The sequence below is a fragment of the Rhagoletis zephyria genome, unplaced genomic scaffold (genome assembly GCF_001687245.7).
Source record: "Rhagoletis zephyria isolate East Lansing unplaced genomic scaffold, Rhagoletis_zephyria_1.1 Rzeph_scaffold_00239, whole genome shotgun sequence".
In the NCBI taxonomy this organism is placed as follows: Eukaryota; Metazoa; Arthropoda; class Insecta; order Diptera; family Tephritidae; genus Rhagoletis; species Rhagoletis zephyria.
In genome coordinates this window covers 147,045-170,348 of record NW_016157323.1, presented here as the reverse complement: position 1 = coordinate 170,348, position 23,304 = coordinate 147,045, and the positions used below count along the sequence as shown (strand labels likewise).

Genomic DNA, 23,304 nt, shown 5'->3' with positions numbered 1-23,304 from the left:
AGTCCGATTTCGCCCATTTTCAATACCAACCTACCTTGGATTAAGGGAAACCTACATACCAAATTTCGTTAAGATATCTCAATTTTTGCTCGAGTTATCGTGTACACGGACAGACGGACAGACGGACAGACGGACGGACAGACAGACATGGCTTAATCGATTTCTTTTTTCATCCTGATCATTTATGCACAAGTGCGCTCGGGTAAAAAAATAAAACTTCAAATTTAACGTTTATTCTTTATTTATTTATTTTTTTTTTACTTTTTCATTAAAAATTCTTTGGACATTTATTTAAAATTATTTTTATTGATTGTAAATTACACACTAATATATGTATTCTAATTTAAATTTTTAAATATAATTTCATTTTGATTTCGATTTAAATTTCTTAATTCAATTTTTTTATCGCCTTTCATATAAGATTTAATTTTGCTCAAAATTTGTATGTTTATTAAATATTATGTTTTAACTGTACATTAAGGTATTGTGTTTTTGGTTTTTAAGCTCTTAAAGTTTTAAGTACATATGTATTTTTATTAACTATTTATGTACATACTTTCCTACTGGGTCGGCATACCGCACTTTCAACCGAAAAGGAGCAAACACATACACGCATGCATAAAAAGTCAGCGCCAACAATTGTTCCACGTCGCGCAGATGACGACAACTTCAAAGAAGTTGCATTCACAAAATGCAAAGAAAGAAAGAATACAAACAAAAAAAAAACAACAACACAAAAGTTCACCACATCGGCGAAGTAGTGAAACAAATTCGTGCTGCATCATTTAATATGGCGCTCGTAAATATGCAATGAAATGACACGTTATGATTTCAACAGAAAAAGCACGACGCGCCGCGACCAATGTGGGTGTAAAAAGCGCCGAAGAATGCAGCTGTTGTCGTCACCACTGTGTGTTTAGAAGTGTCGTTGCGCTACATGATGCGATACTGCGTTACAGCACCAACTGATACGAAGCTGCTATTGTACATGCATATATAGTATTCCTTCCTCGATTGCCAGTTGTCACATATTTGGGATTCTCCAACTAGTTCTAAGCGCTTTAAAGCAAATTTTAACACTCTGTTGCATCCGCTGCAGCACTATTCAACTTGTTGTGGGATATTAAGGAAAATAAGTTTTGATTCTTTTCACTTTTAACCTTATTTATGCATTTCACTTGAACAAATCGGTGAAATGCGGGCGTGGGCGCAAGTTTTGTGTAAATATGTGCGCATACATCATGATTCAATAATACAAGGTTAGATAATTATTGACAGCTGCGGTTTGACACTCCCTTACAAAAGGTTGCATTTACGAAGGACAGAGAAAGGGCAAGAATGCAATCCCTTGTTTCGAAAATGGTAGTAGAAAAGTACGCAAAGTAGGCAATTAGTAGTGAAATTCCTTTCGTAAATTCTAATGTATTTGCAGGAAATCTGGCATTTTAAACGAAATGTTGAACGTAATATTGATATATCTACGTGAATTACGTAATTTATATGCTATTTAGCCGTATAAAAACTGCAAAATGACTCAAAATTAAAATAAGACTACTATGAGATTGATGTAAACATCCAATGCTTAGGTTTTCATCAGTTAAATATGCTTCATATGCATATACAAATAAACATATTGCACAAAAGCTTATACTTTTATTTCACGCCAAAGCTACACTGTTTCCATGTAAATTTGCAAAGAAGCAACACGGTCCCACTGCTAAGGGAGCGGTGCGAGAGAGACAACTGTCAGTTTATCGAACCTTGTATTATTGAATCATGCGCATACATATGCAAAATTTGTTTTATTTTCGTACTGTAGGATACTTTTTTTCTTAATATAATTGTTCGCGCGCAAGTATCTAGTTCATTTCGTTTTTAGTCAAGTTCGACCTTTAGCCTAAATTCCAACATGCCACGTTTCGCTTGCTTTGATATTTGCTTTGCTCGATTTTAGGCGCTTGCGCCAACTAATGCACTCATTGCGCTTTAAATTTCGTTATGCAATAATAATAAAAATAAAAATGTATCTTTGGCATTAAAAAAAAGAAGGTATTAATATAGGCTTGGAATGCCAGAAATGTCTCGTATGTTCTTGATTTCAACTTCACTGGAAAATTCTCGATCAAGGAGCACAAAATTTTAGATAAAAAAATTTTTAATTAAGATTTTTTAATGTATTTTTTTGTTATTATTTGGATCAGTTGATCTTGAGCTGGAAATTGCTGGGCGGCTAACAACGCGCCTGCCCCTCATTCTGTAAAAAGCCTGACAGGCCTCAGAGTACGATTTAACACCATTGTCTTTAAGTTGAATCGTAGTAGTGATTGAGGTCTTAGCACCTGAATCGGCTCTGAACGCATTGTATCATATATGTAATTCAGTCTTCATATGAAGGGATCCGTGTTTTGAGGGACTATACATACATTTCGGGGTTGAACTTAAATAAAAATAAAACCAAACAAAAATTAATAGACAATTTTGATTAGTGGGATAACTTGGGGCCGAGTGCACACATTTCACCGTGGGCGAAACAGCAGATTTAACGGAAGAAAATATAAATTTTTAAAAATGAAAGCCTCCAATTTTTGATTAGCATTCGATTACCAATCGATTGTTAAGGTTGAGATTTCGATTACGATTAAAATTGGTATCAAGATTAAGATTACGACAAGGATTAAGATTAAGATTAAGATTTAGATTGATATTGGAATTGGGTCGAGATCAAGATCGCGATTTGGATTGGGATTAAGTTTGAGATTGAAATTCAGATTGAGATTGAGATTAATTGCTTATTATTATGCAGAAAAATACTCATATCATATGGTAAGCTACATATACGAGCAATAGGAAGAAGAAGTTTCCCTTCAGTCACACGTGGGATCCGCATACAACTCTTTTTTATTATTTCATTTTTATAACCTTTCCTCAAAAAATGAAAAAAAAAATTACAAAAAATTTTTGCAGAAAATAATACTCAAATGTTTCTGTAATGTAATGTAATGTTTACACTATACGAAAAATGTCAAGTTTTGAGTTGACACACACGTAACACGTAAATTTAACCATTTTCCCATATCGGGTCATTTTTGCAAGATATTTAAATTTTTATAAAACAAAAAAACTTTTTTGTAATTCATTTTTTTTTTGTAATTTCTTTTCTTTGGGCTAACGCCTGTTTTTATGTCACAAAATCGCTGTTATGCATCGTTTTGGACGGTCAAATAACAATGTGCAATAAATTTTTTTATGAAATAGGAGCAGGAAATAATGTTACTCATACGCCATAACGTACATGGCTGCACTACACCTTTTCCAACAGTATTTCAGAAAAACACAAATGTATTTCAGAAAAAGCCAAATGTATTTCAGAAAACCTCAAATGTATTTCAGAAAAACGCAAATGTATTTCAGAAAAGGTCAAATGAATTTCAGAAAACGTCAAATGTATTTCAGAAAAACACAAATGTATTTCAGAAAAGGGCAAATGTATTTCAGAAAAGCACAAATGTATTTCAGAAAAACATAGCTGTATTCTAAAAATATTTTTCTGAAATACATTTGCGTTTTTCTGAAATACATTTGAGGTTTTCTGAAATACATTTGGCCTTTTCTGAAATACAATTGCGTTTTTCTGAAATACATTTGTGTTTTTCTGAAATACATTTGCGCTTTTCTGAAATACATTTGAGGTTTTCTGAAATACATTTGCGTTTTTCTGAAATACATTTGAGCTTTTCTGAAATACATTTGGGTTTTTCTGAAATACATTTGAGATTTTCTGAAATACATTTGAGGTTTTCTGAAATACATTTGGCCTTTTCTGAAATACATTTGTGTTTTTCTGAAATACTGTTGGAAAAAGTGTAGTATTTACATGCTCGTACATGGCGTATGAGTAACATTTTCCATGTTAAAGTTTGAATTTTTTCATTCGAAATGCAAACTTTAAATGAGAAATTACCTGAATAAGAAAAACGGAATACAGATCCGTAATCTACGAACCAAAATTAATTACCTGTCTCGACTTTTTTATATCTACAGTGTGATCATTAAAAGGCACCTAAGCTTGAGCTTTATTATTTTAGAAGGTATTAAGTTTTTCCGCTAGATAACTCATCTCGCTCACTGTGCGTTCGCTCGTGCGGCGCCGGAGATGATCAGTGCCAACCTCAAGTGGTGCTGCGGTCAATTTGAGTTCTATTTTTTCATTTTTACCACAGTTTGAATAAGTTAACTTTCATAAAAAACATCTAAAATTCGTTGATTTTTTTGGCGGATTTCTCCTTAAATACAAACGAAATGTACACCATATTTCCTTTAGCTTATCTTATATGTACTTAGATTATTTTTCATATTTGTACTTATTGATATTTTTATGCATATCGTTATAAATACATTTTTCGACGTCTTTATCGGGTCATTGTGTAGGAATGTTACCAGATACATAGTTTTTATACCTTTCATGAGCATGAAATGGTATTATAACTTTGGTCCNCTTATAGTTTTTTGGAAGTAAATTTTTAAATAAAAAGGGTCAATGAAGGAGCAACGTTTTGTCTTTTGAAACGAAACGGTTTCAGCTATACTTTGCGCATTCCAGCCGGTACAATAAATGTGGAAAGTACTTGATATTTGATATTTTAAGAACTAAAAAAATTAGTTTCCCAATGAAATGTATAAGAAATTAACAAAACAATTTACGAATTTATGAAATATGATGTCTTTGTCGATACCCATTTCGAATTAGTACAAACTTTAATATCGACATTTTGCGATATTTTATTCTTTATCTTCGATACTGAATATCGATACTAACATCGAAATTCTTATCGATTAATACTTTTTACCTTACAACTTGAGAAAGGAAATGGGAGCGTATTCTTTAATTTCCAAGTGATATGGTGAAACTTGTTTATATGTATAAAAGGATTAAATGCTAACTATTATTGAATTAAAAAAATATTTACAGCAAATTTCCAACATTTCTACCCTCTCCAAGTGAACAGTTTAACTTCTGTGCTACCTCAGCCACCAGCTGTGTGGCAGCTACTTGAAAGGTAGTTGTTGTGCTGACAGCATTTGTGAGGGCCTTCCTCTGCCACAATGTCGCAGTGCAGACAGTTGAGCTGACAATCGATGTTTGCAATACAGCTTAATATGCCGGTTGAGGCTTAGTGTGCACATAATACAAGCTCACGTGCCAATTATAGACATACATAAATACATATATCTACGCTCGTATTGTACATATACATACATACGTGAATACATGCATCTGTACATTGTATATGCACACTTATAAAATGTAAGCTTATTAAATGTTGTTAGTAGACAGTTTTAGGAGTCCTACATACATACTAATACAAATATGTATGCACATAAGTACATACATATATATATATATATATATAAGTATGACGCTGCTTATGCATTTATGGAATTTATGTTTTCGCAACAATATTGTTACGACATTTGTCTTAAGCAACAGCTTGTGGCGACATCTTGGAATTTACACTAATTTGAAATTACGCCCATTGATGTTTAAGTCAAGTGCATGGTGAGAATATATTCGTTGCAATAAGGTGCTGTTGAAAATGTCCTGATAAATTTGTACGAATATACATACATACATATGTGTTTATTGAACTTACATGAGCGCATACGAAATGGCAAATATAAGCCTACATAACTGCGATAAATAGTTTGACAAAGCAATCTAAAATAACTTTGTCTGGGAGGTTATACTGCCAATTTAATAAGACAAGGGATTTCCAAGTTTAATCTAAGTTGTCTTATTAATTAATTAAATATTTATATTAAAAAGGAGTTATAATAGCGCATTTCTACAAACTCGACTACAGCCGTCCCAAGAAATAACAAAAGATAAAAGAATAAGAAATTGTTGTGCGGGCGATAGGTCGTATGAGCAACTTTATTTGAATTTGACTGGCTTTGGACCAACATACCAGAGTTGGGAAAAATGCATTAATTATTTAATGTAAATAAAAATTACATTGCTTTAAATTTGAAAATCGAGTGCTTAATAAAATTTGAATGAATTAATTGCGAAGAAATAATGCTAATGAAAATATTTTTGTATTAACATTCAAATTTTTAAATTCGTGCTATTGAATTAAGAGTATAACAAGCTTTAAAAACTCATTTAAAAATTTTATTTGACAGTAAAAATTCTTAATTTGCGTTGAGGGAGGAATTTTGAGGTTCAAGAAGTTAGTATTGGAAGTAAAGTACACTTAAGCACACTGAGTTACGCGCACATTGCTTTTACTTTCACAACACATTTAAAATATTTACAAGAATTTTTCTACAAATAAACATAGCGGAATCGGGCATAAAATTATTAGTAGTTATTCGACGTCCTTTCAAAAGAGGTGATTTATATTTTACTAGAAAAAACTAAATGGTTTTAAATAATGCAAACGAGTAAAATTATTAAAAATTTTAATAAACTAAAATTTTTCGTTAGCATTAGTTTGGATAATTTAATGAAAAAATTTCATTAGCATCATATTTTTCAGAATTTATGCATTAAAACTTAATTAAACATTAAGTTTTCAAAATTAATGCATTGATTTTTTTTTCTAAAAATTTCAAAAATTACTGCTGTAATTTATTTCGTTAACATTAAGGCTTTAATGTACCGTTTATGCACTAAAATTTTCTAAATTCTGTATTCACATTTGTTAAACTTAAATGGGGTTTTTCTTCTCGGGAGATTTTTTTTTTCAAAACATACTACTTTAAGAAACTATTTTTATTCATTAAAAAACAAAATTTTTGGAGGTAGTTTAAAATCGGTCCAGCTCATGTAAATCTTAATATTTTTTTCAAAAATTAATGCATTGAAATTTTTATTTGCTATAAATTTCAAAAATTAATGCATTAATTTTCTACATAAACATTAATATTTTAATGTACTATTCCAAATTTGGTATGCACATTTTTATGAGTTTATTATAAGTAAGAGTTGAATTTAAAGCTATCCACACATCTATGCGATGCTGTCGGTGTGAATATGTTCCACCAAAAATTACAACAATTCCGACCGTAGTTTTCAAATGAGGAATCACACATTTGTACGATTTTGCTGCAGCGATTTATTCAAACATTCACACTTTTTCTTTTAGTCGTGCTGAAATCGTAGACTCTCGCGTTTTGAGAAAGTGCATGTCTTAATTACTTAATGTTCATCATACGCCCTGTCAGACCAATTAAAAAATATTTTACAATTGTAAATTTTCCGAGCGTACACAAATTATTCTACTAGAAAATATATCGTTTTGCAGCCTTTTAATACACCCTTACAAAGCAACTGTACTTTTTCCATTAATTAATTTTTTTTTTTGATGTCCTTGGGAGAAATCCTGTCATCCTCGTAAAAATTTCAAGGTGCAGATTTACTACAAATACGTTCTAATATGGGAAACATATCGAATTTTTTGCATTTCCAAAAATCTCATGGATGATCTAGTAGCCTTCATTCATAAATATATATATATGTATATGGAATTAAGTAAAACTTCAACTACTGGTCGGCACGGGTTATCGCTATCCTACGGCCATAAAACTTCATACATACATATGCTATTAAGGCTAAAATGCACAAATATAGAGGGTATGAATTTTTGTAATATTTTCATTTTAAATATAGTTCGATCTGCATATAACAGGAACCATAAAAAATAAAAGCTTCAAAAAATTATCAAACAACAAAATTGTTCATCAAAGTTTTGGTTTTTGTTTTATTTGGATTCCTTAGAAATAGTTTGAGTATACACTTTTGTAGTCCATAATGAAGTGCAAGTTTCAACTGCCGTTGGTTTTTTTGGACTTTTTTTTGTGGACGGTGTTGCGCATTTTCTTCTATATTAAAATAAATTTTATATATGCGTTGCACTTGCACTTTATTATACTAAAAATTTATGGTATTTAGAACTTTAACGCTAATATTTGTAAATTTATCGAATAAACATATACTTGATACTTACAATTCCTGTAAATGTGTTAACTTGTTCAATCCCTCAGGCAAGCTGTTGATCAAATTGTCATCCAGTTCTCTTTGTTGTGTGCAAACAGTGTTGATTATTTGTAGAATAAGTAGAAGAGAATTAAAGGTATAAAAAAAAGAATTAGTTACTTCTGATTAACTTTTTTTTCAAAAAAAAAAAATAGGCTAAAAGCCGACAAATTTACAAGGCCTCCAAAAAAATATATCAGGTAAATGAAGCCATGAGAGCAGAGGTGGCCTAACCCACAGTTTTTTGTACTTAACTTAAAATAGTTTCAAATGAGATAAATTTTAAAGTAAAGGTCGGTTATTCCATAATAATGGTACGTTATGCATCCATGGACCTCACAATTAAGGAATAGGTGACTTTCGTTTTAAAATTTATCACAATCAAGACTATTTCCGGTAAGAAATTACAAAAAAAAAAATGCGTGTGTAACACCGTACACATGATAGAAGGGAAACTTCTTAAAAAAGATGTGAGTACCAGATACCTACTCACGAAATTGGATGTGTAAACATATGTTTACGGTTCGGCAAAACATTAGGAGATTGAGTTACATACATATGTAGGTTTGGTTAGAAATCAAACAATAATTTCATTTCATCTTATTAATTTTCTGATACACATATAATATATTTATTAATTTTTCGGTAACACCACCTTACATGAATTCAAGCTTCTAGCATCCATAGGACCGGGTTGTAATAGAAGTAATTGTATGTTTAACAAATAAATGAAAATGTTTATAATGCAATCAATAGATCCTTACGAATTCGCCATTACCAAGGCACTAAGTAACGTACGCACTTTTGTTCGCAAAATGCATTTATTTAAGTTGAAAGACGACAAATTCCTTTTTGCGGCATTTATTCTTACTCGCTTTATATCTTCTAAGGCGAATTCATATATTTTATCACGAATTCATCTATTCATGTAGTAGCAAAAGTATAAAAACATAAAATTACGTTATAAATTAAAAGCATAGGTATCACATGTATGCGTAGTCCAATTCACGAAATCATTTCATCGATCTGAGTAAAAACTAAGTGCATAAACTCTGTTTCGCGTTAATTGTAATCATGAAATGGTGTTCACTCACTAAGTTTTTACTCAAACGCATGAAATGATTTCATGAATTGGCCTACGCATAATGGTAGTAAATGACAGAATGAATTACAACAAACACATCGTTTTGACATAATGCAAGCCGAAAACGTTGGTACAAATCAATCCGCAATCAAGTTGGACGTTTTGCCCACAAACATTGCAATTTTGCGAGCATTCTCATTGTAAAATTTCATTTTTACAATTTCATAGTTTCGGCTTACATTTATAAAATTTAACGAAAGCACGTACCTATTTCGGCTGAGTTATCCATTTTCGGTTATTTAGTGTACAAAATAAACGCAAATTAATGAGTTTGTACAACATGGCAATTAATGTAGCGATAAGTTGTACAAGTTGCCAGAAAATCCAAATTTTTTGATCTTTCATACAACCAAGACATAAAATCATTCAACAGGCCCACAAACGGTGCAATCTAGAGCAAAGCAACACCAAGTTGAAGCAACGTTCGCTACGTTTATAGCTTTTTTCGGGCGAAAATTTCAACTGCTCCTGTAACACTACCTTATATAAGTAGGCCTTGCTATCATCCTCACATATGTTATCAGAGTATACCAACGAAAAACGAGTTAATATAAGGAGATAGCGAGAGCACAAAACTACTCCAGAAAAATACACGCCCAATGACAAACATGAACAAATGTACCAGAAAAACATAATTTTTGACAATCAGTACAGTTCGCATTTATATCAACGAGCAGCTTATTACATTTGTTTTCGTTTGTACTACATATGTGCATATATATATGTACACAAACATATGTACATACACAAACATATGTACATACGTACAAATATATATACAATATGTACATACATGAACACATTGCTGTCCATAAGTACATACATATGCCCATCAGTGCATCAATGAAGCCTGTTTGCTTCATCATAAATATATCCATACAAACATATGTACATATGTGCGAATGGATCATTTATTGCATCATTTATACATATAATTGCTTGGTAGCGGCAGAGCTGAAATGCGCAATGAGTTCGTTCATACATACATATATATGTATACATACATACGTGCATTCAAACATGCATATATACATATGTTGGTACTCGTACCCATCATGCGTCGCTTTATTTCTTTTTTCCCCTTCCCTGTACTACCTATATCTTCCTTCTCACTCATGTAACGTTTTCAGTTTTAAAAATTTCACTCTCCATTTTTGCGATACCGCCGCCTAAGAAGTTTCACTTCAAAAAAAAAAAATGGGTTAGGCCACTTTTGCTCACATGGCCTCAAATCTACTGCTTAGAAATCAACCGAACGACACATAAGTTTCGTATTTCGGAACGGTATTCCAATATAAAAGTCTTTCATGAACAAACTGATTGTATCCTACTAAGTAGTATGGATCCTGACTTGGGAAATTCACCATCGACTAGATTTTCACAGTTCAAATCCAAAAAGTTCTACAAAAAGTAAAGCTAGGTAAAAGCCGTATGTAAAAGACACATCATTCGTGTAGTTTTACCGTCTTCAAAACAGCTGATGTCGAACTCCTGTCTATATGAGGCTCACACCACGATTAGCCGCATAAAAACCAGAGTGTCCAGATTTGGCGATTTCGCGCCAATTTGGCGATTTTTTTTTTTTGATATTTTCGCGTAAAAATTTAGGAAATCGCCATTGGCGAGTTTTAGAGATTTTTTACCTTCAAATAAATTTTTTCCAATAGTAAAAATATAAAAAATTTTGTTTTCCGCGATAATTTTACAGAAGCGGCTAATGAACTACGCTTATCACGGACTTGACTTAAGAAGCATATTAAGTGACTGTCAAAAAATTTTAATCACCCTAATCGAAGAACTTTTCAAACGATTAGCTAGTCAATTAAATACTTTTAAAAAAGCTTAGATTTTGTCACCAGAAAAGTGTGATAATCAAAAGAGGGCGAGTTTCAGGGACCTGCCAATTCATAACTTGACTTTGAAGGACAGAAAAGCAGCGGAAACTGAATATTTAAATCTTTTAACTTTCCCATGGAACAACGTTTTTCAGAACCAGTCCATGCGACTCTGAAGAATTTTGGCTAAATGCTTACGGAGTGACAACCGCAATAGGCCATAAAATTTATTATTGGAAATATAAGTAAAGTAGCCTTCATATTATTATCCTTGCCGCACTTACATGCTTTTGTTGAGCGCGTTTTTTCCGTAATGAATTCAACAAAAACTAAGATTCGAAATAGGATGAGGTTGGAAAGCCTTAATGCAATAATTCGAATAAAGTGTTATACGAAGACTAATAGTTTCTGCTGCAAAACGTTTCCAATATCAAACAGTATGTNAAATGAAGCCATGAGAGCAGAGGTGGCCTAACCCACAGTTTTTTGTACTTAACTTAAAATAGTTTCAAATGAGATAAATTTTAAAGTAAAGGTCGGTTATTCCATAATAATGGTACGTTATGCATCCATGGACCTCACAATTAAGGAATAGGTGACTTTCGTTTTAAAATTTATCACAATCAAGACTATTTCCGGTAAGAAATTACAAAAAAAAAAANCTGATTTTGAAGAAATTGTGGAAATGGCTGATCTCGCCTTATTATAGGTTTCTATTTTATTTTTAGCGCCAAGCTCTTAAAAACGGATTGTGCGGTTAATCAATTAATATGAGTTATAATAAATTTAATAATTGCGCAGTCCTATTGCAAAATGTGTTGAAGCAAATATTTTTTAAAAAGTGTGCGTATTTTTAAAGAAAGTTGTTTGTACATCACTATTATATATAAGTGATTTGTGTTATTTATTATTGGCCTCTGAAGGTATTATATACGCTTTTGGTTTTAAAAACTTTATTATAACAACATCTCATTTTTAAAATGAAAGATTTGTTAGATCGATTTCATGAATTTTATTAAAAAAAAAAATTGGCGATTTTTTTTTTAGAAATTGCGCTTTTTTTTATTATTACCCCGCTTTTATTAGCTCGGGATGTAACTATATAATATTGATGCGTCTAAAAGATGCAGCGATTTCAATTCCCAAGTCACATACCTGATGACAGTACGAATGGAAATTTTAATAGCGAGGTTTTAGTTTTTTAAACTATAATTTTATTAAATAATCTGGACACCCTGATAAAAACCAAGATAAGTTGTCTATCAGTTATTAAATTCATTAAGAAAGTTCTAAGGAAAAATAACCTTGCAATATATAATTTTCCTTATCACCTCGATCACATATCCATACTTCATGTACCCGATATCAGTGACCGCCAATAAATTCCAGTTTTTATTCACACATATTTTTAAATGTGTAGCTATTTGCAAGCGCAACGCATTTATCTTTCAGTGGTCACTTAAAACTGCAAAATTTCAAAAGCTGAATGACGTTAGCAATAACACCAAAAAAAAAAAAAACGAAAAACAATAACAAAGGCGATTTCCGCACATAAGTAAGTAGCACTCGATTTTATAGAAGCATTGACGCCACAAAACTTTCAACTTTTACCTTTTCAACAAAGTTTTCGCCAATTCTTCGACAAATGTTGCTGCAGGAGCTACTTAAAGAGTTTTGTTTGTAAACAAAGTGTTGCAAAAGATAAATGTATGTATGTGTATGGTGGAAAAAATGGCATAAGACTTCGACAAATGGTCGAATCTTACTTTTATTGCATTCGCAGAAGCCTGAAGTGGCATGTACATATGTACGTATGCATGAGGCACTAACCACACTCTGAAAGACCTACATATGTATGCACATACATAAAAAAAAAAGCTATGGCCATAAATAGTTTCATGACATTTATTTCAGCGTACAGCAATGCATCGGTCATTGAGTTCTGCATGCACACATACATATGTACATACGCACATATACTTACCATATACATATATGTATGCTTTGCGTGCTTTTTTCGGCTTTGCACATAAATTGCCAACAATTTTTATGGTGTTGTTGTCGTTCGATCTATCGACTAACCAATAACAAACAGTTACTGCCCACTGAACTTTATTTTGATATTTCATTTCTTTCATTTCTATCACTTTTTGCACCATTGCCGTTTTTCTTTGCTTCATTTTCTTACTTTTTTCTCTTCGTTTAAAAGCTAAACATTTGTTTCCATTCGGCTCTTTCTCCATCCATTTGTTTATAAAATTGCTGGCAAGCAATAAGTTTCGTGTCAGCTGGCGCTCAGCCATGCTCGAGGTTTATTTTTCAATTCTTTGTTAATGGATTTGTTTTTTATTGTATTGATGTACATACATACATATGTACATATATGTCTGATTTCAATAAAACCACCGAAATTTACGTCAATTTAGTAGGGTGCAATAAAATGCATAATTCTTTTGGTTTCAAAATATCGTAGTAAAAGGGACTAAAGCCAATAAGAAGGAAGGGGTTTTAACAGCTCAAAAGAAGTTGTTGAAAGTTCACTACGAAAGTTTTTTTATTTAGAATTTTTTTTTGTGATCGAATCATTTCTCCAAAAAAAAAATTTACAACGGGTTTTGACTAAAAATTGTCTTGAAACTCAGTTTAGAAGGAATAAAGAAGAGTATGATGAATGAAGAAGAACCTTGTATTTATGGCCGTTGAGTAATTATTTTTGAAAAGAAAAAATATAAAAAAAAAAAACGTTGATACTTACAAAACCTTTAAAGCTGTTAGATTTGCAAATGCATTCGCTGAGATTTTCATAATTTGATTGCGTTTTAAAAGTCTGTAAAAAAGGTGAAATGTATACATATTTTTAGTAGATATCGAGTAGCATAAAAATATAGAGCATTTTGTTTTTGTTAACTTTCTTATTGAGCTCGAGGCCGATTTTAATGAAATTTTCGGAATAATGCCTATAACAAAAAATTCATTTCCAAAAATGCTTTCCCCTTCAAGACAATCGGTCAGGTACGTGCATGACTTTTAATTTCGATGAAACTGAAATATGTTGTTTATTAGTCTAAATAATGGCCCGTATTATTTTTTTGCTCGATATCTGGGGATATTTTTTTTGTAAATACCCATAGCTTCGTTCAAAATTAATGAATGTCAACCATTTTTTCACCCAAATGTTGGTAATTGTTACCACTTTAAGACTGTAGGGTAAAATTATTGATTTTTATATTTGCAAATTTTTTACTTATTTTTAAGAAAACTTTTTCGAAATTAAATTTTGCAGAAACTATATTTTTTTCTTTCATAATTTTTCGCAAGAAAATATGCACTTTGAACTACAATCGAGCTGAATCCCTTGTAGCTTATTTTTTTCGGGGACATGCATTTTTTTTAGAAAAAATACATTTTATTAGAAGTTATTAGAAGTTAATATACATTCTAAATAAGAACCAAAACGGACTATAAATATGGGGTTGTTTAAATATCTCGACTCCTGCGCCACCTATCGGATTAACTCATCTTTAATATTGCATTGTCATCGGCTTATGAGCCAACTGTGAAGTTTCAAGTCTCTAGGTCATTGGGAAGTTAGTCAAAAATTGATTGCAAGATTTGCCCCTAACAAACATACATACATACAGAGCAAGTTAAATGAAAGCTTGTAACAAAATACCTTATAAGTCGGCCAAAAAATTTTTCCGAGCCAAAAAATACGGGTCTCATTATGTGGACCAACAAACAACATATTTCAGTTTCATAGAAATTAAAAATGAAAACCAATTGTATTTTATTTTGTTTTATTTTATCTTATATCGTTTTATTTTATTTTACTAAATTAAATAAAATTTAATTTTATTTTGTTTTATGTTATTTTATTTTATTTTATTCAATTTAATTTAATCTAATTTAATTTAATTTAAATTAACTTGATTTAATTACATTTAATTTAATTTAATTTTATTCAGTATAATATAATTTAATTTTATATAATTTAATATAATTTCATTTTATTTTATTATAATTCTATTTGTTTTATTCTATTTTATTTTGTTTTATTTTATTTTATTTTATTTTATTTTATTTTATTTTATTTTCGATGCATTGAGCATTTTAAGCCCTCATTCTCGCAAAAAAAAATTATATTAATTAAATATAGTTTTTTAATTTTATTTTTTTGTTTTAATTTTATTTTGTATCAATATTGAGATAACTTAACATACGTTTAGATACTTACAGCACAACTAAATTTGGCATGCGTGGAAAGTCGTCATCGTTGATTATTGTCAGAAGGTTGCTGCCAAGATTTCTGCAAAATTTTATACAAAATGAAAGTGTGTCAGTAAAGTTAAAATGCAGTACGCCACGCAACTGAAGGCACATCAATGAATTTGGATTGCTTTTTTGACTGGCTCCTCCTAAATGTTTTTTTTTTTTTTTTTTTAATTTTAGTCTGTCATTTATTTTTGCACTTTCAGTTACTCGATGATGTGATGCAAATATTTTCATATCTACTGACTACTTTTCCTTCTAACTAACAACATTGGCATGATTAGTAGTTGAATTGAAATGAACTTAAATCAAGAAAGAAGGAAATTGCCGGGTACATTTATATAGAAAACATAGCTTTGATTATACACAGCAAAACAATGGTATGTTTTTTAATAATATTTTGTAAAAGGTACATAAATACTGATGTACGTATGTAAATATGTACTTAAAAAAATTGCATAAAATTTAGTGGAACATGTGAAACCAAGTATTGTAAATGAAGCAGGACTACACAACCACCACATAATATGTTTTTTTTTTTTTTTTTTTAACTCAGCAATAGGGTACAACAAACCATTTTATGTAAGCAATTTAAATGACAATGAAATCAAATTTAAGAAACAATTTTGAAAATTACAAAGAGTACAGTAAGATTTTAGAGGATAGTGTGCTTTCAAGCGCGAAAGTGAGAGAGAGAACTAAGCATAGGTGAAAGCGTTAGAAGTAAGCAAGAAAAGGGGAGTGTATGTAAGAAATACTAGCTCACAGTGCTTCGAGTGCCTTTAATCCAGCCAAAGCGTTTGCCGGTATCCGATAGAATAGATTGCCCTCGAGGCGTAGAGTGCGCAATTTTGGCAGATGCTGCAGGCTATCCGTGTCCATGCTGGCTAAGGCGTTGCCATTCAGCTGACTTTTTTTTTTGTTTTTGTCATACATAGTTACATATTGATTATAGGCAAAATTAAATAAAATACAAAATACGAAAATAAAATACAATATAAATAGCATAAGTACATATTTTTGAATCTCATTAAAGCAATTTCATAATTTTTTGCGTTTGTATGGCAAGTGCATTTAGTGTGTTTGTGTGCAAAAACTAATTTTTAAGTGCGCTGCGTGATAGTAGAAAATAGTAGCTGGCCGGTTTGCAGCGCTTGAAGCATATACTCGGGCGCTTTGAAGTGATGTCACCGCCGTAGTGAATGTGTAATTGCTAAACGTGGGCGTGAATTTGAACTCAGCGCAAAAATTTTGAAGCAAAGCTTGAAATCATATGTGCCAAGAGGTTTCATTGAATGCTTGAAATACTTAACACATAATTTTGGTAATTTTTGGTAGTGTACGAACCCGATATAATTTTTGGTAACTTAAAAACTGGACATATTTTTTTGGCAGTTTAAAACATACATGTACGTACATTTTTTGGTAATATAAAAACTGGAACTTAAAATTTGGTAATTTGAAAATTAAAAATAATTTATTGTTAATTCAAAACTGGTGAAATTTGTTGGGCAATAGGCATACAATTTTCGTAATTCACGCTATTTGGTAATCTTAAATTTGGGTATATATTTTTTGGGTTTTTATGAAACTGGGCATACATTTTTGGTCATATGAGATCTACTGTCCAAATTTGAAAATTTTTATATAAAATGAGGGCCGTAAAAACCGCCAAGGCACACGTTAACAGTAATTTCTTACTTTTTGTTGAGATCCGTTTTGTAACAGAAAAAAATTTTTCCAGTTTTTAAATTACCAATTATGGCCAATTTTTAACGTAAGGAAAATTAGTTTATTTAGTTTTAAGATAACGTAAAACTCATATCAGGATTTTGAAATTACTAAAACATATGTATATATGTGTGTCAAGTCTTTAAATAGGCAAAAATTCATATTCAGTTTTTAAATTACCAAAAAGTTATGCACAGCTATTTAATTACACAAATATGATGTCCAATTTTTTAAACATCGACAATTTCTACCAAAATTTTAAATTATTTATTAGACATTTTTATTTTGCCAAAGATTTATGTCCAAATTTCAAAGGACCACAAAATTATGTACGTTTATCAAGTGACCAACAACTTGTGCTGAACTTTTGAATTACAAAAAATGCAAGTCCAGTTTTTAAATTACATGCAAAAAAAAACATGTGTATAGAATTTTTAAATTACCAGTTTCCAAATTATTTAAAATTTTTAATTGCCAAACACTTATGTACAGTTGTTAACAGATCAAAAAACTTTGACTATTTGTTAAGTGACCAAAATTTTTTGACGAAATTTTAATTTACCAAATAAATATTATCTCAAATTTTTGAATTTGTGAAAAATGACTTAAAAATTTTGTCCATTTTTCTAGCCGAAAATTTCTATTACCAAAAATGTTGGTCCAGTTTTTAAATTGCTAAGAAAGTTTTGTATTGCCACATATTTATAGTTTATATATAGTTTTCAAAAAGTCCAAAAAATTATGTCCATTTGCTAAGTGACCAAAAATTTTTCCGAAATTTTGAATTACCAAAAATGAAGTTCAGTTATAAAATACAAAAAAAAAGTAACTCGAATTTTTAAATTAACATAATTGTACGTACAGTTTTAAAATGTTCAAGATTTTTGTCCGACTTTTATGCAATTAAAATGCATTTCCAGATTTTAAATATTTATTGTGTCCAGTTTTTAAGCTACCAAAAATTTGTGCCGAAATTTAAAATTTCCAAAAATGTATCTAATATATCCAGTTTCCATTTCAGCACAATGTATTGCATATTTATGAAAATTTTTTTATTCTTACATTTCTAATCTTCTTCAAATTCGCTTCATTTATCGTGTTTTGTTATTTATTTGGTTTACTTACAGCGAAATTAAATTCTTCAATCCTTGAAACGCATGCGCTGGCAGTGATTTAAGGCCACAATTTTGTAAATTCAGACGTTTCAATTTACCAAGTCCATAAAATGCATTCGGATCAATATTAATGATGCTATTGTCGGATAAAGTTCTGTGAAGGATTGAAAAAAAAGAATCTTAAGTAGATAAACCATTGCAGAAGTGTATTGAAGAAATTTGCATAGATATTAGAACAGCAGGACTATTTATTCGCACTTTGCCACCATATCTTCGCCCTACCAAATAGACATACATACATAATTAATTGCTCAATGTGTTGAAATGCGGTAATATAGTCATTTATCTAAACAAAGTTCAAAGCATGCACGACGCAGAGACGTAACAATGAGAGAGAGTAAAATTGTCTGTTGAAGGGGAGCGCATTTGCTTGTGATGTTCGCGACGTTGAATAGTATTTGGCGTTGAGTAGATAAATCGAGTTTAAAAAGAGCATTAAGTGGAGAGTATATTGTGAATAACCTTCTTTTCAAGTAAATTAACAATTGTGTGATGATTTATTTGCGCGGTAGGCATATGCTATAGTGCAATAGTACTCATGTGTGTCGATGCGTATAAACAGTCAAAAATGTAGGGAGTAAGCCTCCTAACTACAATCACATTGAGTAGGTCAAGAATATTGGTAAATATTTTGCATTTAATTTCAAGCTTTTCTAGTGCTAGTGCAAACAACATGAGTTGTCATAGAGTAGGGGTGTGCTTTTAGAAATATTTAGATAAAATCAGCTTTATCATGAGTTTCATTTTCGCACGAAATCATTCATTTTTCGCTTACGTGTATTCACTATGATTCTCAATTTTGCGGAAATGCCCTAAAACTGGCAGTGATTCACTTATGGTCAGCTCATTTAAGGGTTTTAAATATTTTTAAAACTAATATGTGTCTATTTTTTCCCAAACTTTTTCAGTTATGCTGAATTTCAACAAGACATCAAATGGCAGCAAGTGTAATGACAAAGTTGGGCATTAAAAAATATTCCTGTCTTTACGTTAAAAAAGTAGTCATTAAATTCATTTCTTAAAGGCAATTTTACAATGCGCCAATTTTTCGTTATTTCAATGCATAGTGGAAATTCACCATTAGTTTTATTTACATACATACTTAAGTTTGTAAAAGTAGCTCAAAAACTTACAATTCTTCGAGGTTTGGTACCATAAAAAATGTGTTAGCCTCAAATGTTGTTATGTTGTTGTTGCCCAAGTCTCTGGAATTGAAAAGAAAACGCCATAATGATTATCTAGATATTACTCAAAACCGAATAAACTCAATTCAAGACATATTTGTAGCATCCGCCTTGATGTTGTCATGCAAAGCGGAGGGACCTACAGTTTTACGCCGACTCCGAACGGCATTGGTATTTTTATGAAAAGCTGTTTTTCATGGCCGAAATACGCTCGGAAGTTTGCCATTGCCGCCGAGGGGCGACCGCTGTTAGAAAAACACTCTTATTTTTAATATTGTTTTGAGCTTTGTATCAGGATTATGTTTATAAGGAAAAATGGAAAAAGTAACAGAGTCTAAGCGGTAGAAGTTAATAGCAGCTTTGAAACTACAAAGTCCTTAAAAAAATCCTGACGTCAGAGAGAACAACTAAAAACGCAGTTTTACTATATTTGGCCAACAGTTTCGTGAGTATATTAATTGTGGCTTACTAATGCCGAAGGCCATTCAAGTCCAGAAAGCGGGCGGGTATAAATAACGCTGAAGAGTAGATTTAAATTTACAAAAATTGGCAAGTGACAGTCATTGCGTTCTACCAGCTTTGAAAAATGCTTTTTCAATAGTATTCGTTATTCTAATTTATGCATTGAGGCTTGCACTGAAAATTCAGCATTACAATATGCATTTATTTAGCAACAATGTAGTACGGCAAGCGTATAACGATTTAAATAAACTGAAATTGTATAGCCGCGCTTTCAGCTTAGCTAAAAAAATTATTTGACATTTTTAAATTGCAATATTTTAACGCCGCTTTTGTTTGCACACACTCTTAGTTTTATTTTTTTGTTTTTGTGCTCCTGTAGAAAGTGATAAATTATTTCAAAACAAAGACCGAGTACAAGTAAAATTGATTTCAAACAAAGACTAACGAGAGAGAGGGGAAGAATTATGAAATGAGAATTTAAAATCTACACTTTTTGCAATGCTTTGTGAAAATGTTCTCTTGTTGATTTTTGGATATTTTTTTTTTTATTTTAAAGTGAATTTATTACACAAAGCAAAAGCAGTATGCGTTACAAATAGAAGTCAAAGCGACTATAATCATTGAAGTTATTGCACCTAGCGAAAAAAAAAACAGCAAAGACATAAGAGAGATGATAAATGAATATACGTTTGGAAATGAAAAATTATTCACAAAAAATGTGTACATTTTGGTTATAATGAAAAAATAAATAAATAAAATAAAAAATGAAATGTGTAGACCTCAAACCTATCTCATCGCTGCTTATTGCCATCTAGGCGTATACGTAATTTTTTCGATGAAATACGGTGCATTCTATGCGGCAAAATTAGAAGAAAGAGGCCATATAACAGTCATTATTTTTTTATATTTTGTAGCGATAGGCCTTGCACCATCGATTTCTTACGCATTTCTATTTTGCATGGAATGGCCAGAGTTTCAAAGGCTTCAGATTACGCTTGCCTTGGTAGGGTAATATTTACATGAAGTAAGTAAGCTTAAACGACGCAAAGTGGAAGAGCTCCATAGAAAATGTGGCACAAAGTAGTAAATGTGCTCCGATTTTGCTAAGAAATGGATCGTGGAGTACTTTTGCTCGAAATGAATAAATATGAAAAATGGTAGAATTTATCTTACTGCCACGCCCACTATACTAGGGTGCGGATATGGTAAATTTTATGCGCTTTCAATGAAATTCGATTACTAACTTAGATTAACCTAGAAGTATATAAATCTGAAAGAAGGGAAAATGCATATTCGAGTTCCTACGTTAAAATTATATTCATACAACACTGCCTTCCTGTGTCCTTTTATAATTGCTAGAGCTAGAAAAATCCTTAAAACCTGTTAATAGACATGTTTAGAATCCAGCGATTTCGAAATTCTCTCCTTCTGCCACTCTAAGACCACTGTGCGACATCGGAAAGAAGCTAGTGTTATTGTCTAGAGGTAGAGGAGGTGTCGCTCATCGTCGTAGGATAATTTTTTGGGACTCTATGCAAACTTATGCATGCGTACCAAAACTTGATTACGAACTAGGCTACAAACTGCGGACTTACTAATAAACATAGAAAGGCGGAGCTAGTTCTATTTACCCGAAAATATAAACTGCGCTGTTCACAACTTCCCTCGATAGGTTCCGTTTGCACTTGTGAATGCTGACAGGGTCAAGATCATTGCTTTACGGTCGCCCAAGATACGAATCGAAACTTTCCTGACCTCTCTAAATGGCCACGAAATATTTCCAAATCAAGGTATTTTGGGTCCCAGGATACAGTGGCGCTATGAAAGTTGGGAAGGGAGCTTTTTTTTTTTTGAAAACTATCTTGCCTAGTGTCTTTTAATTGTCTTTTAATTGTCTTACAAAAGACCATAGCCAAAATTTCCCTGTTAGTTCAAGCAATTCAAAAACAAAATAAATGACATAAAAGCATCATAAAATTCCCTTACAGCTTTCACTCCAAAGCTGTAATTTTAAAGATACCTTTAACTTATGCGTACTTACAATGACACGACATCGTCGGGCAGCTCCACTGGCACCGCTACAATGCCTATGCCACGACAGCTTAGTGCCAGCCGCTCCAAAGTGCCCGTGCAGTGGCAATGCTTCTGTGTCCACACCTCACAAACGGCATGCAGAGTGCGCGGCAAACGATCCGCTGATGCGCCTGCCAATGGTGTTGCACGTTCACTACCCAATAACGCCGGCTTATCAGTAGACGCAGCCGTTGGGTTGTCATTGCTTGCGGCAGCTGCCTGCACACTGCCATGATACTCCAGCAGTGTTTGTTCGTACAACAACTGTGCCTCCTTTTCGGGATCCAGCGAGGAGAGCACAACATTTTCACGTATATGCTCGGGCATAGTGATGGCAATGCGTTTCGTTTGGTGGCTGCCGCCAGTTACGCTGGCGGTGGCATTTCCACTCGCTGAGGGGTTACTTGCGTCAACTTGTGCTGGTGGCTGAGCGCCAAAAGCTTTGATAAATTGTGTACTATTCTGTGTATTCGTGCTGCTCACATCGTTTGTGACACTTTCATTTGCCGCTGGTGATTTATCATTTGGCTTGGCGCTAATTGGCGTAAACGTTTTGTTGCTGCCGGTTTGCGGCACTGAGGACGTGTTACTTGTATTGCTACTGTTACTTATGCTATAATTGTGGTTACTGGTGTTGTTGTTGTTGCTACTACTACGTCCACTACTCCTATTTATACTATTACTAATACTGTTGCTGGCACTCGCTTGCTTTGAGCCCACGGTTGCTAATTTCTCAACCGCTTCTTTGGTTTGCTCTACTAAATTCTCGCTTAGAAATATCTTCTCCATTAGCTGTTTTACTCCGCGTTCCACAGCGTTTAACGCATTACTGCTACTCGCAGCATTAGTTGTGGGCCGCCGCTGGTCTGCACCACCACTGGCGTTGGCGCGCAGCATCTCTGCGTTTATCACCAGCTTGCTTAATGCATGCGCCTGCAGCAGCTGCAGCGCACACATCACCAACACAAATATTACCGAATCTTTGAGTAGAAACCAAGAGTGCGTGCGATTGCCGCGCCCCCGGCTAATGGCCATGCCGCTGTCACCCCAAACACCACCAACACCACCAACACCACCAACACCACCAACACCACCAACACCAGCACCACCACTAATACACTTAACGAGCGCTGCTCTGCTATAAAGCCACACGCGAGGTTTATTTGTCGGCGGCTGCTTCTTCTTCTTCCTCTTGCCTTTAATTGCCGCTCGTAGCTGTTTACTGTGTTGCTCGTTCTCTTGTTGTTTTTGTGTTTCGAATCGACTCTGATTGATGCTGACAAGCATTTGTCATTTAATGACAGTTGTGTGTGCCACACATTTCGCACACATGTCGGCGCAACTACGCTGGCTGTAAGCGCCAGCGGCAAGGGCAATAAAAATTTTGTTGAGT

The 23,304-nt window shown here is 32.5% G+C and overlaps 1 protein-coding gene across 2 annotated transcripts in view; it reads right to left on the bottom strand.

Annotated features, from left to right (window-relative positions):
• Positions 1-22,972, bottom strand: part of rk (G-protein coupled receptor rickets) — a 34,871-nt gene extending 11,899 nt beyond the window's left edge. The window contains exons 1-6 of one of the 2 annotated variants that reach the window (XM_017609615.1): positions 21,880-22,972; positions 19,326-19,397; positions 18,143-18,286; positions 15,252-15,323; positions 13,773-13,844; positions 8,010-8,078 (exon numbers count right to left, since the gene is read on the bottom strand). In XM_017609615.1, the coding sequence (XP_017465104.1) occupies positions 8,010-8,078; positions 13,773-13,844; positions 15,252-15,323; positions 18,143-18,286; positions 19,326-19,397; positions 21,880-22,946 (1,496 nt within the window). In that variant the 5' untranslated portion in view covers positions 22,947-22,972. Of the gene's footprint in view, positions 1-8,009; positions 8,079-13,772; positions 13,845-15,251; positions 15,324-16,052; positions 16,197-18,142; positions 18,287-19,325; positions 19,398-21,879 lie in introns of both variants that reach the window. The other variant, XM_017609614.1, reaches the window with a different exon arrangement.
• Positions 22,973-23,304: the final 332 nt, after the last annotated feature.